This window comes from Myotis lucifugus, unplaced genomic scaffold (genome assembly GCF_000147115.1).
Source record: "Myotis lucifugus unplaced genomic scaffold, Myoluc2.0 scaffold_48, whole genome shotgun sequence".
Taxonomy (NCBI): Eukaryota; Metazoa; Chordata; class Mammalia; order Chiroptera; family Vespertilionidae; genus Myotis; species Myotis lucifugus.
Genome location: NW_005871096.1, coordinates 7,333,900 through 7,349,247, shown reverse-complemented (window position 1 = coordinate 7,349,247; position 15,348 = coordinate 7,333,900). Strand labels below are relative to the sequence as shown.

General features: G+C 36.8%; 1 protein-coding gene across 1 annotated transcript in view; it reads right to left on the bottom strand.

Moving 5' to 3' along the window:
* The window catches only part of ARAP2 (ArfGAP with RhoGAP domain, ankyrin repeat and PH domain 2), a gene marked incomplete at its 3' end in the record, with an annotated part of 108,584 nt that overhangs the window by 82,013 nt on the left and 11,223 nt on the right, over nucleotides 1-15,348 (bottom strand). Inside the window, exons 2-3 of the mRNA XM_006088530.3 lie at nucleotides 10,803-11,869; nucleotides 306-364 (exon numbers count right to left, since the gene is read on the bottom strand). Of these exons, the coding sequence (XP_006088592.1) occupies nucleotides 306-364; nucleotides 10,803-11,710 (967 nt within the window). The remainder of the gene's footprint in view (nucleotides 1-305; nucleotides 365-10,802; nucleotides 11,870-15,348) is intronic.

The window sequence follows — 15,348 nt, the reverse complement described above, 5'->3', positions numbered from 1 at the left end:
AAACTGTCAGAAACCACTTAATTCAGTTAAATGCCTTCAACTGTGGCTATTGATAAATGAAGCCTGTACAAAAAAAAAAAATCTTTTTACATCACCATGTGCAAATTTCCAGGTGTCTGTGTGTCTATTACTGTCTTTCATTCACTCACTTTTAAAGGTGTCTGAAGTAGTATGAACCCTAGCAGACACTATTCCCATTAGTCCCTATTCCTCAGGTGGGTTACCTTCTCCATCATGATTTAAACACATTTAAACCATCCAATGAGTGCTAATGATTTACAGAGACTTGAAATGCTAAGACTCACTGTGCTGTGTCACCGATTTTCCAGTTGAGGTAGCACCATTTCTTCTCTCACGGAAATAGCTTAAAGGAAAGGGGAAAAAATAGGTTAAAATAGATATGTAAAAGGATTAATTATAGAGACATACATTCTTTTAGGTAGCAAAACATATATTCAAAAGTAAATCTTATTTTAAATAAACACAATGGGCAAATTCCACAAATGTGTTTTTCTGAACAGCGTAAACGAAGAGATTTCAAAGAATTTTACAAGTGTTTCTCATATCCATAACTCGCAAAAGCAAACATATTTGCCCAATGCTAGTATGAACATAAAGCAATTTCAAAACCCCATCCATACCCATCTGAGAAACAAATTTTCTAACTAGATTTCAGTATATATGTAGTGTTTTTGTCATTAGTTTTATCATACTGAATAAAAAGCCTGCCTGGCTCTATGAGCACAATATCAAAATACACAAGACTTTTTTTTCTCAAAGATCTGATAGTCCTGGGGGAGAGACTTTACAAGCAATTAGTTAGTATACAACCTAACAGCAAGCCAGAGGAAAACACTGTGGAAGCAGAGGATAATGAATACCTACCACAATATGAAAGACTTCTATCTAGTTTTCCCTCTCAATGTAAAGACCTGGACACCTCTCCTCATATACTTATCTGTCCAAGTAACTAAAAGCAAGTAAATAAATAAAAAAAGAACAGAAATCAATAAAATAAAATATGAACAAAATTTAAGTGACTGCAACCAAAATCTAGTTCTTTGAAATGATCAATAAAATTGATCAACCTCAGAGAAGGTCAATAAAAGAGAGACAGAAGACATAAATTACCAATATCTGGAATGAAAGAGGGAACATCACTACAAATCCTATGAGCATGAAAGCGATAACTACAGATTACTAAGAAAACTTTATGCCAATAAATAATAAAATAAAATTGAAAAATTCCTTGAGATACAAATTAGCAAATATGACACAAGAATACATAGAAAATCTTGATATCCCTATATCTATTAGAGAAATTGAGTTTAGTAATTAATCACCTACCCACAAAAACTCTATGTCCAGATATTTCATTGATGAATTCCACCAAACATTTAAGGAAAAATGTGACACCAATTCTACACGAACTGTTTCAGAAAATACAGAAGGAGGGGTAGTTCCCAACTCATTCTTAAGTCAAGTATTACTGATACGAAAACGAGTCAAAAACAAAACTACATATAAATGTTAGATAAATAGACCCCATGAACATGAATGCAAAAATAATTAAGAAAAAGAAAATCAAATCCAATGAGATGTATAAAAAGGATAGCCCCAACTGAGTGGCTTAGTTGGTTAAACTGCCATCCCTTCTACCAAATAAGGTTGCGGTTCGATTTTCTCTCTCTTTCTTTCTTTCTCTTTCTCTCTCTCTCTCTCTCTCTCTCTCTCTCTCTCATCAATAAATATATCATATGCTTGGGTGAGGATTAAATAAAAAATAATATAAGCACAAGGCAGGAAAGCAAAAAAGAATAATATAAGCACATGACAGGAAATAAAATATGTTTAACATGGAAAAATCTATGTAAGTCACCAAATTTAGAAAATATGGGAGATAAATCGCATGCGCATGACCATATATCCAGAAAAAAACACTTGACAAAATTCAACACCCACTCATGAAAAAGCTCTCAGCAAACTAGGAATAGAAGGAAACTTCTGCAACCCAATAAAGGGCATTTATGAAAAACCTACATCATAAATTAATGGTTAAAGTCTGAATGGCTTCACCTAAGATTGGGAGTAAGGCAAGAAGGTCTGCTCTCCCAGCAATATTCACCTCATTTCAGAGGTCCAGACCAGTACAATAAGACAAGAGAAAGAAATGAACGGTATGCAGTTTGGAAGGTATCTTACAATTAAAAGGTATCCAGGTAAGCCAAAAATCCTAAAGAATATACTAAAAAGCATCTCAAAAAAGTAAATCTAGCAAGGCACAAGGATAAAAGGTAAATACTTTTAGAGTTCAATAATATTTCTAAATATTAGCAATGAACAACTGAAAAAAATAGTTTGAAAAGACAACTTTCATTGTGAAATGCTAAGGGATGAATTTATTAAAATATGAGCAAGATCTGCACATTGAAAACTATAAACATTGCTGAGAAAAATTAAAGAAAATCTAATTAAATGGAAGAATATATGGAAAACTGAATATTACAAAGACGCCAATACTTTCTATGTTAATCTATAGAGTCAATGCAAAAAAGTTACAGAAGTAAGTGAATGTGTGCATGTGTGTGTGTGTGTGTACGCGCGCCCACATATGTATGTAATTTGACAAGTCAATTCTAAAATTTATATGAAAAGGCAACATAACAAGAATAACTAAGAAACTTTTGAAGAACAGGTGAGAAGATTTGCTCCACCAGGTATCAGGATTTATTATAAAGCTGTAGTAGTTACACACTATGTTACTGATAAAAGGAAAAATAAGTACTAGATATAAAGACAGATATAAAGTAGAATAGAGTCCATAAATAGACCCAATTTTCATTTAAGACAAATATGTCAATCTTGAGCAATGAGGAAAGCAAGGTCTTCTTAATAAGCAGATCACTCGGATATCCACACAGTATAAACGACACTTCATGCCTACCTCAGACTATATATGGAAACCAATTCAAGGCAGATTATAAATCTCAGAGTGACAGGCCAGACAAAGCTAGAGGATAAAATAGAATATCTTCATGTGACTTAAGACACAAAAAGTTCAACCCTAAGGGAAAACATTGGTAATTTGAATAAATTAAAATTACAAACTTTTATTCATAAGTCACCATCAAGGAATAAAAAAGCAACAGGTAGATGCGGAGAAGATATATTCAACAAAAGGCTCATACCCACAGTCCATAAATAACTTTTAAAAATCACTATGAAAGGCAGAAAATGTAATTCAAAACAACAAACAGAAAAAAAATGGGTAAAATACTTGAAAAGGCACCACACAAAAGAAGATATAAGCATGGTCAATAACCAATAAAAACATTAAAAGGTGCTCGATTTTGTTAGTCATCAGAAAGTACAAATAAAAATCACAATAAAATATCACTATACACCCACCTATATACACAACCCAATGGGGTAGAGGGTCTGAAACAAAAGGAATGCACAATCACTTTATAGGAACAGTTTTGCATTGCCTACCAAAGTGGAAGACAATCATATCCAATAACACTTCGGAGCAATTTTACTCCTATGTATATACTCTACAGACGTGCACCTATAGATATGCTCCAAAATAAATGAATAAATAAAAACACCCAATGTATGTCCTCATGTAAATGAATAAACAAGTTATGGGACATTCACACAAATTCAACAACAAAAGTAACAAACTGCAGCAATATGGATGCGTCTCCAAAACACCATGCTGAGTAAAAGACACCAGATACAAAATATTACTTGCTATTTGATTCCATGTATATGGAATTCTAGAACAGGCAAAACTGACATAAGGAGATCAATAGTTGCAGGATACAGGGAGTAATTTACTGCAAGTGGACAAAAGAGTTTTTTTAGGGGGGAGTGGATGAGTGACTGAATGTTCTAAATCTTGATGTGGTAGTGGTCACACAGGTATATGTATTTACCAAAACTCATCAACCAGTATACTTAAAATGAGTCTATTTTATATGGAAATTAGATATAAATCTGACTTACATTTGTCTAGAAATAATTTATATATGCATGAAGACATATACTATCTATGCAAAATACCAGACCAGGTTGAGAATATCAAGTATCTGTCAATGGAATGACTATCATGGTATAGACCAGTGATGGCGAACCTATGACACGTGTGTCAGAGGTGAAAAGCGAACTCATTTTTTTGGTTGATTTTTCTTTGTTAAATAGCATTTAAATATATAAAATAAATACCAAAAATATAAATCTTTGTTTTACTATGGTTGCAAAGATCAAAAAATTTCTATATGTGACATGGCACCAGAGTTAAGTTAGGGTTTTTCAAAATGCTGACACGCCAAGCTCAAAAGGTTCGCCATCACTGATATAGACAATGAAATATTATACAGTAGTAAAAGTAGCTACAACCACAAGCACCAACACAGATGAGTCTCAAAGTTAAGTAAAATCAACCAGACTAAAAGAATACTCACTGTATTATTGTATTTTTAAAAAATTATAGAACAAAACTATATTGTTTGAGGCATACTTAGGAGGTAAACTTTTTTTTTCAATAAAGAAAGTAATTGTTATTTAAAGTCAAGATAAAAGTTGGCCCTCACTGGTTTGGCTCAGTGGATAGAGTGTCAGCCTGCGGACTAAAAGGTCCCAGGTTCGATTCCAGCCAAGGGAATTGCCTGTGATGCAGGATCGATCCCCCCCAGTAGGGGGCGTGCAGAAGGCAGACAATCAATAATTCTCTCTCATCATTGATGTTTCTATCTCTCTCCCTTCCTTTCTGAAATCAATAATATATATATATATTTTTTTTTTAAAGATAAAAGTTGTCTTTGGCAGGGGAGGAGCATACAAGTTTAATAAAGGATTACAAAATACTTCACCCTTTATTTGTTCATTATCTCCAGATTCTTCATACTGTTATTCTATATAAAAGGGTAATATGCAAATTGACCCTAATGGCGGATCAACCAAAACGGCCACTCAACCAGTTACTATGAGGCACACTGACCACTTCTCAGTCCTATTCCCTGGCTGGAGGCTGCCATGGCTCCCATCGCCCGATGGCGAATGGGGAACCGGGGGTGGGTGGCGGTGGGGGGGAGGGGCGGGGCCGGCTTCCGGCAGCCAGGGAACATGGCCCTGATCGCAGGCCAGGCCTAGGGACCATACCTGCACACGAATTTCGTGCACTGGGCCTCTTGTACAGCTATAATTGTTTCCTCAAATTTGTATGTTTCTGACACATGCACATATTAATGATTTGAACCCTTTAGTAGAGCAGCACTCAAATTTTCTACATATTTGTTAACTTTCTCTGATAATAAATATTGCTAATTCTTATGACCACTTACTACTATATGCCAGAAATAGGTATCAGAATTTTACATACATATGTAAAATTTTACATAGATATATTTGTACATATATATAGTCACAAATACCCAAAGAAGTAAAAACTATTATTATCTACATTTTAAATAAGAAAACTGGCACATAAAGCAGTTAAGTAACTTTCCCATGATCACACAGCTGATAAGTAACTAGCAGGATTCAAACCCAGGCAGTTCAGCTCCATAACCTCTATTCTAAACTACAGTGCTTAATAAGTGCCACCTTATCGAAAAAATATACTAATTAAAGAAAAAGATTTTGAACTATTTTAAGTACATCCATTAGTGGTATTTTAAAGCATATTTTGTTGGTTTAACTATTAGTCATAAAACGTAAAAATAGTTGTGATCATTTTTTATTTTGATATTCAATATCCACCTGCAAGTGATTTCCAACTGTACCAATCAAGATCATTTATCTATTGCAGCTGAAAGATTCACTCAATATAGGAAACAAGTTGTTTTGAAAACTGGTGATTAGCAATTTATATTATTGTGAATAAATTATCACAAGCTATTCTATAATCAAATACCTATTATGCCCAAAGCATTATGTTAGGGGTTTATATATCTGCATCTCATATTTCATTCTCACAACAGCCCTATAAGGTAGGATCTGGTGTCCTAATCCTCCCAATAATGAAAAAGGCGGCTCTCCTGGCCTAGTCCCACCGCTAGTATGAGGCAAAGCCAGAAGTCAAGGTCAAGTCTGTGGTGAGAACAAAACTCATGTTCTTTCTTCCTTTCTGCCTTATTATTTTCCCACCAGTTAGCCTGAAAACTGCAAATAGCTTTTAAATTTTAAATATAAAGCATGGTTAATCTATGAAATTTAAAAACCCATACAGAAAAGCAGGAGTCATCATCCTTCCTATTATTATGCTTTTGTCATCTTGGTCAAGTTACCTAACAGCTCAGAGCCTGGTTTCCTCATTTAATTAAGGAGAATAAAAACAGGACTTGCTGCCTAGGAATATTATGAGAATTAATGAGCTAATGCATTTAAAGGGCATAAGTTGTGTCCTATACAATGCAAACACGCAGCAGAATGACCCAATCATTATTATTTTTATTAGAAAAAATAATGGTTGGTCCTCCTGGTAAACTTTTAAAGCCATTAAGAGTATAAACTCTTTTCATTTGTAATAGTGAAAAAGTGTCAACAACCTAGTAGGAAAATAGTTGTTGTTTTTTTCTTATAATAAAATACTACACAGGAGTTATTGCACAAAATAATGTGCATCAATGCAGACGAATCTTAAAAATAATACTAAATGAAACACCAATATAGAATAACTACAAAAGAATAACTGATCATCAAGGAGAATCACCATCATACCTACAGATGCTATTTTTTCACATATTTTTAATCACTAAAATTGCCAAGAAAAGCAGTGGCACATAGGTTAATTAATGTCAAAAATCTCCCTTTATATTTACACTTACCTATTACTTAAGTGAGGCAGACACACCAAAAAATAATTTACAGACCATAAAGGGTCCATCATTTCACAGAATGTTTGTCTAAAAAGAAATTTCAGTTCTTACAATTCCTAACAGACTAACTATAAAAGACTGAGTATAGGTCATTACAGAACTGAATTAAAAAGGAGTTCCTAGTTTTATCTTTGGACCAATGGACAAAGACCTACCAAGACCAATCAGAACTACTCCATAATAACCAATCAGAATGCATAGTGCCAACCAAAAGGATTTTGAGATTTGGACAAATCAGAAGTTTAATTTGACTATCTCATTTACATAAAATGGACCTAATTGGATGAAAACTTTGGATGTAAAAGAACACCTCCCCCTTCTCTGGGTGGAATACAATTGAAGTTACTACCTAAATCAGTGTCTCCAGCTGCAACTTCTTTTGCTCAAATTAATGCTTTTTATTCTTTATTATAAAGTTATTTTTAGTTTACAAAAATATTTTTTTCAAACAAAGTGGACCTTTTTTAGTTATGAAAAATAAGGAAGTATAAGCATAATGTTTTCTTGTAAAAATTAAGCAGAAAGATATCTTTATCCTCTAAGAATAAATCAAACTATTAATTCTCTAAATTTTGATTTATTTAGATGTTCAAGTCAAAATTTCACAGTCTATTTTTTCACAGAATTTATAAAAAGTCATTGTAAAGCCCAGCCTGTGTGGCTCAGTGGTTAAGAGTCGACCTATGAACCAGGAGGTCACAGTTAGATTCTTGGTCGGGCACACACCTGGGTTGCTGCCTTGCATACTATCCTTCTCCCCAAATACCTCTCTCTGCTTCCTTCCTTCCCTGTCCCCCCAAAAAATTCAGAGGCAAAACACCTAAAAGGGAGGGCTCTTTGACTTGTGTCAAGAAAAAAATAATTGCATGAAAGATGTATGAAATCATTCAACTGGGGAGGATAAGAAATTTACCTGTTCCTTCTTGCCTAGAGCACTATGGAGGATCTTCCCATAAGGAACACAGGACACACCTATGGCTCCAGAGGAAATGACAGCTGGTTGGACTGGCTTTCTGCTTGGAGGTTTCTCCAGCACTAGGAAGAGCTCCAAGTGAAGGTAGTAAGGAAGAAACTGGCTCTTCCAGCCTCGTGCTAACCCCTCCCTCAAGAGGTAGACGTTTACAAGAGATCTTGTGATTCCTTGTTCAGCACAGCACCACCCAGCCCAACTGTCCAGAGAAAAGGACAGGAACTCATGTAAAATGCCCAAGGCAGAGGGAAAACCATCCCTGTGACTGGAGATTCAAGTGTGTAGATAAAGGGGTGGGGCCCAAAGGGCTTCACCTCAGAAAAGCACTTCTAGCATCATATTCCTTATAACAGTTATATGAAAAGTTTAATTAGTAAAGAAATTAGGTGAAAGCATTGGCCACAAAAAATGTTCTTATTTGATACATCAAGGAATGTACTAAATATCATTTAGATGTTATTTGATTGGAGAGAATCTCAGTTTACAGAATCCACATTTTTATTTTAAATGTCAAATTGTAATATTTTTTTTAAATTTGCAATTACTATTTGCAACTCTGGTGAGGACCACAAGTAAAAATAAACAGTAAAGTCCGAAAATAACTTAGTTACTTTCTCTTTTATGATTTAAGCACCACGAATGAGTAACTACCCTTACTGCTGTAATCAAAGAAGAAAAGAAAGGTTACAACAGGTAGTCTGGCTGTAATGCAGCTACCAAGTTATTTTCTGCCAATTTTAATGTTATTTCAATTCTCATTTTCAAGAACTCGTGGTCATAAGGGGAATAACAAGCCTTCCAAGTTATGAAAACTAGCACATCTTATTTAAAACTTAAGCCAAATGTTTCTTATCTGAAGGTACCTTGATGGCTCCCAAAAGGATTTTGTTCTGGCAAAGATGCAATTTTAATGTGCACAGTCACAGCAGCCCTTCTCAGGTTACTTTGTTTCAAATTAGCAAAATATTTTTAAAGCTAACGGGTCATACCCAAATTAGTCTTCTTCTATGTTCTTGAGCTATATCCCAATTCTTATACAGGCATACCTCATTGTATCGCACTTAGCTTTTTCTGCTCCACAGATGTTGCCTTTCTTTTACTTTTTCTTTTTACAAATTGAAGGCAAGACCCTTCAGCAACAAAAAGAATTTGACTCACTCTATTGGGGTGGTCTGGAAATGAACCTGCGATATTCCTAAGGTATACCTCTATACACAAGTCAGATTTACTGGAATGAAATCCAGTTCACTATCCTTGGGATCCTAGGAAAATTAACCTCAGAAGACTCAGTTACCTTGGAACAAAATGGACGAATATTACCTACTTCACAGGGCCATTGTGAGAATTAGATAACCCATGGAAAATTATAGGCAATGTAGCACCTAATAAATGACACTATTATTACTGATTTCCTAATAAATACTACACACTGCTATGGGCACTAGGGATACCAAGGGAGACAAACAAATGAGAGCCTCTGCCCTCAAAGAGTGGCTGCTCTAATGGGAGTTACTGAAATTAACAGTCTTATGAATTGCCATGTTTTCTCTTGCAAATATTAAATCTCCATGTTTTCTCTTGCAAATACAACCACCATTTCAGGCTGTAATTACCAAAGGTCCCAGAGAGCAAGGGCACAGAGTAGATGGGGGTGGGGGGCACGTGGGAGGGGGAATCTTGCAGAAATGCCAGCCTCCAGCCAGTGCAAGAAACCGGTCATAGCTTTCAGTATCACATCAGTAACAGCCAAACGTGAACAGCCTCATGGCTCCCGGCAGAGAGACAAGTGTTAGCTTTAAGTGAAAAAATATTCCACCGCAACACTAGAGGAAAACCACGACTATTTTAGGTGTTGGCTTTGAGAAACAGATAAAAGCTCTCTCTGCTGTAAGTCGGCTCATCTCAGACTCTGCAATTACCTCATGCTACCGATGACCAGACGCTCTGGTCAGGCCCCTCTTTTGAGTTCCCATCTCTGGTGGACCTGGTTTCATACTGTACTGTTACCATCATTTCACATCTGTCTCCCACACCACACTTCAAACTCCATTATTCCTCTATATTGTTAAAAAAAGAAAAGAAACAACAGACTCAAAATGGAGTCACCCGTGCTAAGCTCCACAAAACCTAACCCAACAGCACTTTCAGTCTCTCCCTGGAATGAAACCTTTAGCTGGATAATATAGAATTATCTGTGCAACGCTAGTAAGGCAATCTGTAAGACAGCCCCGACTTCACTCCCCAAGGAACGTGACCTTGCCTGAAACAATCCATTCTTTGCTAGAATATCATCCTCCCCCTGCCTCCATCTGCCTAGAAAAGTCTTCCATTGTGTACAGCTCCTCAGAGCTCCTTTCTATTTGCTAGATGGGATGCTACCCGATTCATTAATCATTGAGCAAAGCCAATTAGATCTTCAAATTTACTTGGCTGGATTTTGTTTTTAAATACCACCTCCTTCACACCTAGCACAGTGACCAAGAGTACCAAGTAGGTATTCATTAGATGTCTGTTGAATTATTAATTCATGCCAAGCATTGTACCAGGAAGCAGAAGTACAAACATTAGAAACATGGCTCCTGCCAAAGAACAAATAATTTAGTGGGGAGACAGAGTCAGCAATTCAAATATGAAAATAGCACTCATGGAAGAATGCAAAACCAGGTGCGGACGAAAGGTCTGGGAAGGAATAGCCAGATAAAAGAAAGAGATTAAGTAGGCGAAAGCGAAAGAGTTCCAGGCAGTTATGAGTTGGAAACAGACTCTGGGGAATAATGTTCAAGAGAGATGGCATAACGAAAAAAGTTTTAAAAGAGAAGAAAAGGTTAGTTAAATAGGTAAATTAACAGAAGTCAAATTTAGGAAAAATTAAACACTGAAAATGTAATTGTTTAAAATAATTAAATTCCTCCAAATTGAATACACTTACAACTTATCATGAAAGTTCTTACCTCCCTGAAATTCCTTTTGTTGACCCTGGAATCTCTGGTACGGGCCGATGTCTTAGCAGAAAAGATCGAGATGGCCTTGAAACCAACTTGCTACGACTTCTCATAGGTGTTAGGAATGGTGATGATGGAACATACAAATCATTTATAACCATTTGTCCTTGAAAGTTAAAGAGAGGGGATGGTGGTGACCTTTCTAATAAACCATTCGTTCCATGTCCAGAATTGGCTTCTGATACTGAACAGCCAAGGGAAGGAAGGCGGTCAGGGTCTACATTCGGAAGCTTGTTCACATCTTCTGAGTTCAAATCGACTTTTTCTGTTTGTTGTTCTTTAGTTGTACAATCCACAGTCTCCTTTGCAATCAAAGATTCTATTTGAATATTTTCACTACCCAATAAAGAATCTTGAAAAGAACCGAATTTCAGATGGTGTCCTTCTTCATGAATGGGAAAGCTGTGTTTAGGAAGAGAGAGCTCATCATCTGATTTAAGACACTGGCTATTTTCCACACCAATGTCACTTTGATCGAGATGTTTTGTAACAGTCTCCAAGTGCGCCGGGCTAGGTGTCTGAACGCCAGATGAATCTGACAGTTCTATGCAGGTATCCTGGCCAGAAGATGGAGCGGGGTGACCCTTCGAAGTCTCATCATTCTTCTTTATTTTATGAATATTTGCATATATTGGGATATCTTGCATTTTTGACAAGATTATCTGTAACTGTTTAATGATCCTCCTCCGGTGTCCTGTAGGTGATATTCCAATTTTGTGTAGCACGCTGTCATCTATGGCTGCACAGTCCTTCACGGTATGAAAACCAAACTCCCGGAAATGTGAGACATACTGCTCCAAATTAATGCTCATGAGGAAATCTTTGATATCGACATTTACTTCACTGACTGAGGACATAATGGTGGCTTCATCACTAAGCTGCTTTATAAAAAGCAGTACAATGAGACACACATACAGCAGGGTGCGCTTCTGTATTGGTTCTTCCTCTCTCACCGGCAACAGAAAAATGTCTCAAAATGGTATTTTCTCCATACTGAGTGCTTTATGTGCTCCAGCCTAGAAAAACAAATTAATTTATTAGGAAATTTTAGTAGTTAGAACCTAGTTTTACATTATAAACTATGACATTATTTTTAGAATTACTTTCACCCACTGAGAGTTTGGAATCTTTGTGCATTACTGCGATGCCCTGGAAAGTTGACTCCTAGGTAGAGCATGAAGGGACAGGACAGAAATGCTGTGGTAGCATCAAATAATGATTTTCAACAAGGCAAAATGACTCTCACAGGACTATAAAATGAACTTGTGTCAAAAATGTTATTTGACTTGTTTATAAAGGAACCAATAAGATGGTAAAGTTAGTTCCAAGATCATTTGTGGAACGGGCTTACACAGTTCCATCAGAAAAAGCTATCTATCTATCTATCTATCTATCTATCTACCTACCTACCTACCTACCTACCTACCTATCTATTTCTCTTTTAGTGTTAGAATAAGGCTGGCAGGTTATTTAAAAAAAACAAACTGGTTAATGTCCTCCACAGTAATAAAATCACAGGCTTTAGAGTTGTCTATCTACTGAAGAAAAATCTGTAAGTGAATAGGTAGCTTGCCAGTCCTGGGCTTTAACCCAATAATAAATAGAAAGTGGAACACAAGAATTAGAATTAATATCCTGAGGGTGGGCTGATTAAACAGTACCCCCAACAAGGCATTGAAAGAACATGCTGTATATTTCTTTGATTACCAAGTTTTAGATGATTTCTCTTAACAGCAACCAGATATGAACAACTTCCTCCTTTACTACACTTTCTTCAAACACTTTCTTAACAAGCATAGTTAGAACGTGTTTCTCAGGTCAATAATTTTCATTTCAAAAAAGCATCAGCATTATATGTACAGCACTGACATGTGAGATAAGACTAGTTGAATGATTAGTTACTTCTTAAATCAGTATATAACAGGAAGTAAGTTGATATGAAAGTAAAAGGAAAAGTTTAAAGGTCACATTTTCCTTTATACACAGCAGATTCACATGGCTTCATTTTTCTCCCAAATGACATCAATAAACTTGTTAAAAAGTCTAGTGATATAGGTTGTTTTTATAGCTATGTTCACTTTGTGAAAATGCGTATGTGCAAATTTCTGAATATTACGCTTTAATAAAAAGAAAAAAGTACAGAATACGCCTAACACCCATATAACGAAGGAGTAAAATGAGACACACCCAAACAAGGGAAATTTATCTGAACAAGTGTTGATGCAATGTTTCTGGAGATCATACCTCAAAATAGCTCTCCAAAAGGCACCTCTCAGACACTGCATGTCTTACATGCCAACAACCCAGAAACTATTGCCCCAACTATTTAAAATATCAGCAAATATTGACAAGCAGGTATCGGATAAGAGGCCAAGTACATATATTTAGGTAGCACTGCAGGAGCAGAGAAATAAAAACACAATGAGATGAAAGGCAGGAAATGCCTTTATCAGTAAGATATCCCTCTATCACACTCAAAATGACAAAATGTCAGTAAAAAAAAAAGTAGAAAGTTTAACCTCAACACCACATACAAACCTAGATCTCTGATATACCACTCTTGTTATACATGATTATTTTGTAAATGAACCTATTTTCCAATTTTCTGGCATATCACAAAATGGGAATCATTATTGCCAAATCTGCTGGCACCCTGATGTTGGGCTTCCCATCCTCCTGAACCATGAGAAAATAAATGTCTGTTTTTTTAAGCCAGGCAGTCTATGGTTATTTTGTTATAGCAGCCAGAACTGACTAATACACTCTTCCATCCTCACTGCCTTTGCCCTGGTTCAGACCTTCATTATAATATTTCTTGCCTGGATTACTGCAACCCTCTGAACAAATCCCTCAGCCCAGTCTCCATGTAGCAGTGAAATCCAAATTTGGTATATAAAGCCACATCCTCAACAGGATAAAGTCTAAGTTTCTTATGGTGCCATAAACACAGCCCGGTCTCGGTCTAACAACAATAATAACAGTACTAGTGATGTAAACAGCAATTATGTGCCAAGCAACATACCTCATATATATTTCCTGCAACGTAGGCGTTCCTATGTACTCACTCCAGGCTCAAGTTCAAACTGTGCCAAACATTCTACCCACATCCTTCACGCACTTTAGCTCACTGTTAATTATTGTTCCCAAGGCAAACAACTGTTTGATAGCCCCATACCTCTTTCATATGCTATATCTATACCTGCAAATCTACACATTTTGCAAAGTTCTATGCACTATTTAAAATTCTGAATAGGCAGGTATTACCTCCTCTGTGAAGGCTTCCTATTGACCTTAAATAGAATAGCTCCTTTTTCAATATATGAGTAGGACCCTTGAAGTGCTTGGAACACGTATAAGAGATGAGAGGTTGGCGGGGATGGCAGAATTGCTTGGGTCCATTTCGTTAGTTTTTTGGTGTGTAAGTGTTTTAATACACTTTCCTTCTCGCAGTATGTACATATACTTCCTCCATGGCAGACTCAGGGATGGATACAGCAAATATTCTACCCAAAACACCTTTCTCCACTCTCAGTCAACATGCTGAATATGGCTAGTGAACCCGATTCCCTCTCCTGGCCCAGAAGAGGCTCCCTCCCAAAGGCCTCACAATCCCGTGAACTTTAATATCAGCTCATCCTCCAATCACCTGACTCCTTAGCTGTCTTACCACCCAAGGATGTTCATAGAACCACTTCTTTCTTTAGAGGCTTCTGAAAGCCCATATGCACTCATCAGAGGCAAAGAGATGGACATGCCTAACTATAAACGTCTCCTTAATATGAAATCGAAGGCTTCCATGTTCTGACCTCCACTTGGGCACAATGGCAAGTGTGCCATGCTCTAGGATGGGGGCTCTGCAGGTGCTGGTCTGTGGATCTGCTGTACGGCAACAAGTGCTAATAACAGGCCCGGGAATCTGAATTTGATGACCAGGCTGTGCAACAAAATCTGGTAATTACAGTTTTAAATTCCTCATGCTCCCCAATGTGCCTTATACCATCTCATCTGAGACGAAACTCATCACTCTCCTCCCCTAGGATGGAACCACCCCCCTAACACTCTGCCCAGAAGTCTGGAGTCCAACTCAAATCCCACCTCCCCCACTTTCTACCAGTGATAACATAGGCACATACCTGTATGTCAGTTTCTTTAACCATAAAATGGAAACACTCAAAAGTACCTCAGCACTGGTAAAGATTAAATGGGATAATCCATCTGTAAGTGTTAAAATAGTGCTTAGTATATGGCAGCGATTTTAAACCGGTGTGCCACAAGAATTCTTAAAGCATGCAATAACTGACTATTTAGTCATGGGCACTGACCTCTTTTCCCTTAGACCAGTGGTCGGCAAACTGCGGCTTGCGAGCCACATGCGGCTCTTTGGCCCCTTGAGTGTGGCTCTTCCACAAAATACCACGTGTGGGCGCGCACGTACAGTGCGATTGAAACTTCGTGGCCCATGCGCAGTCGGTATTTTGTGGAAGAGCCACACTCA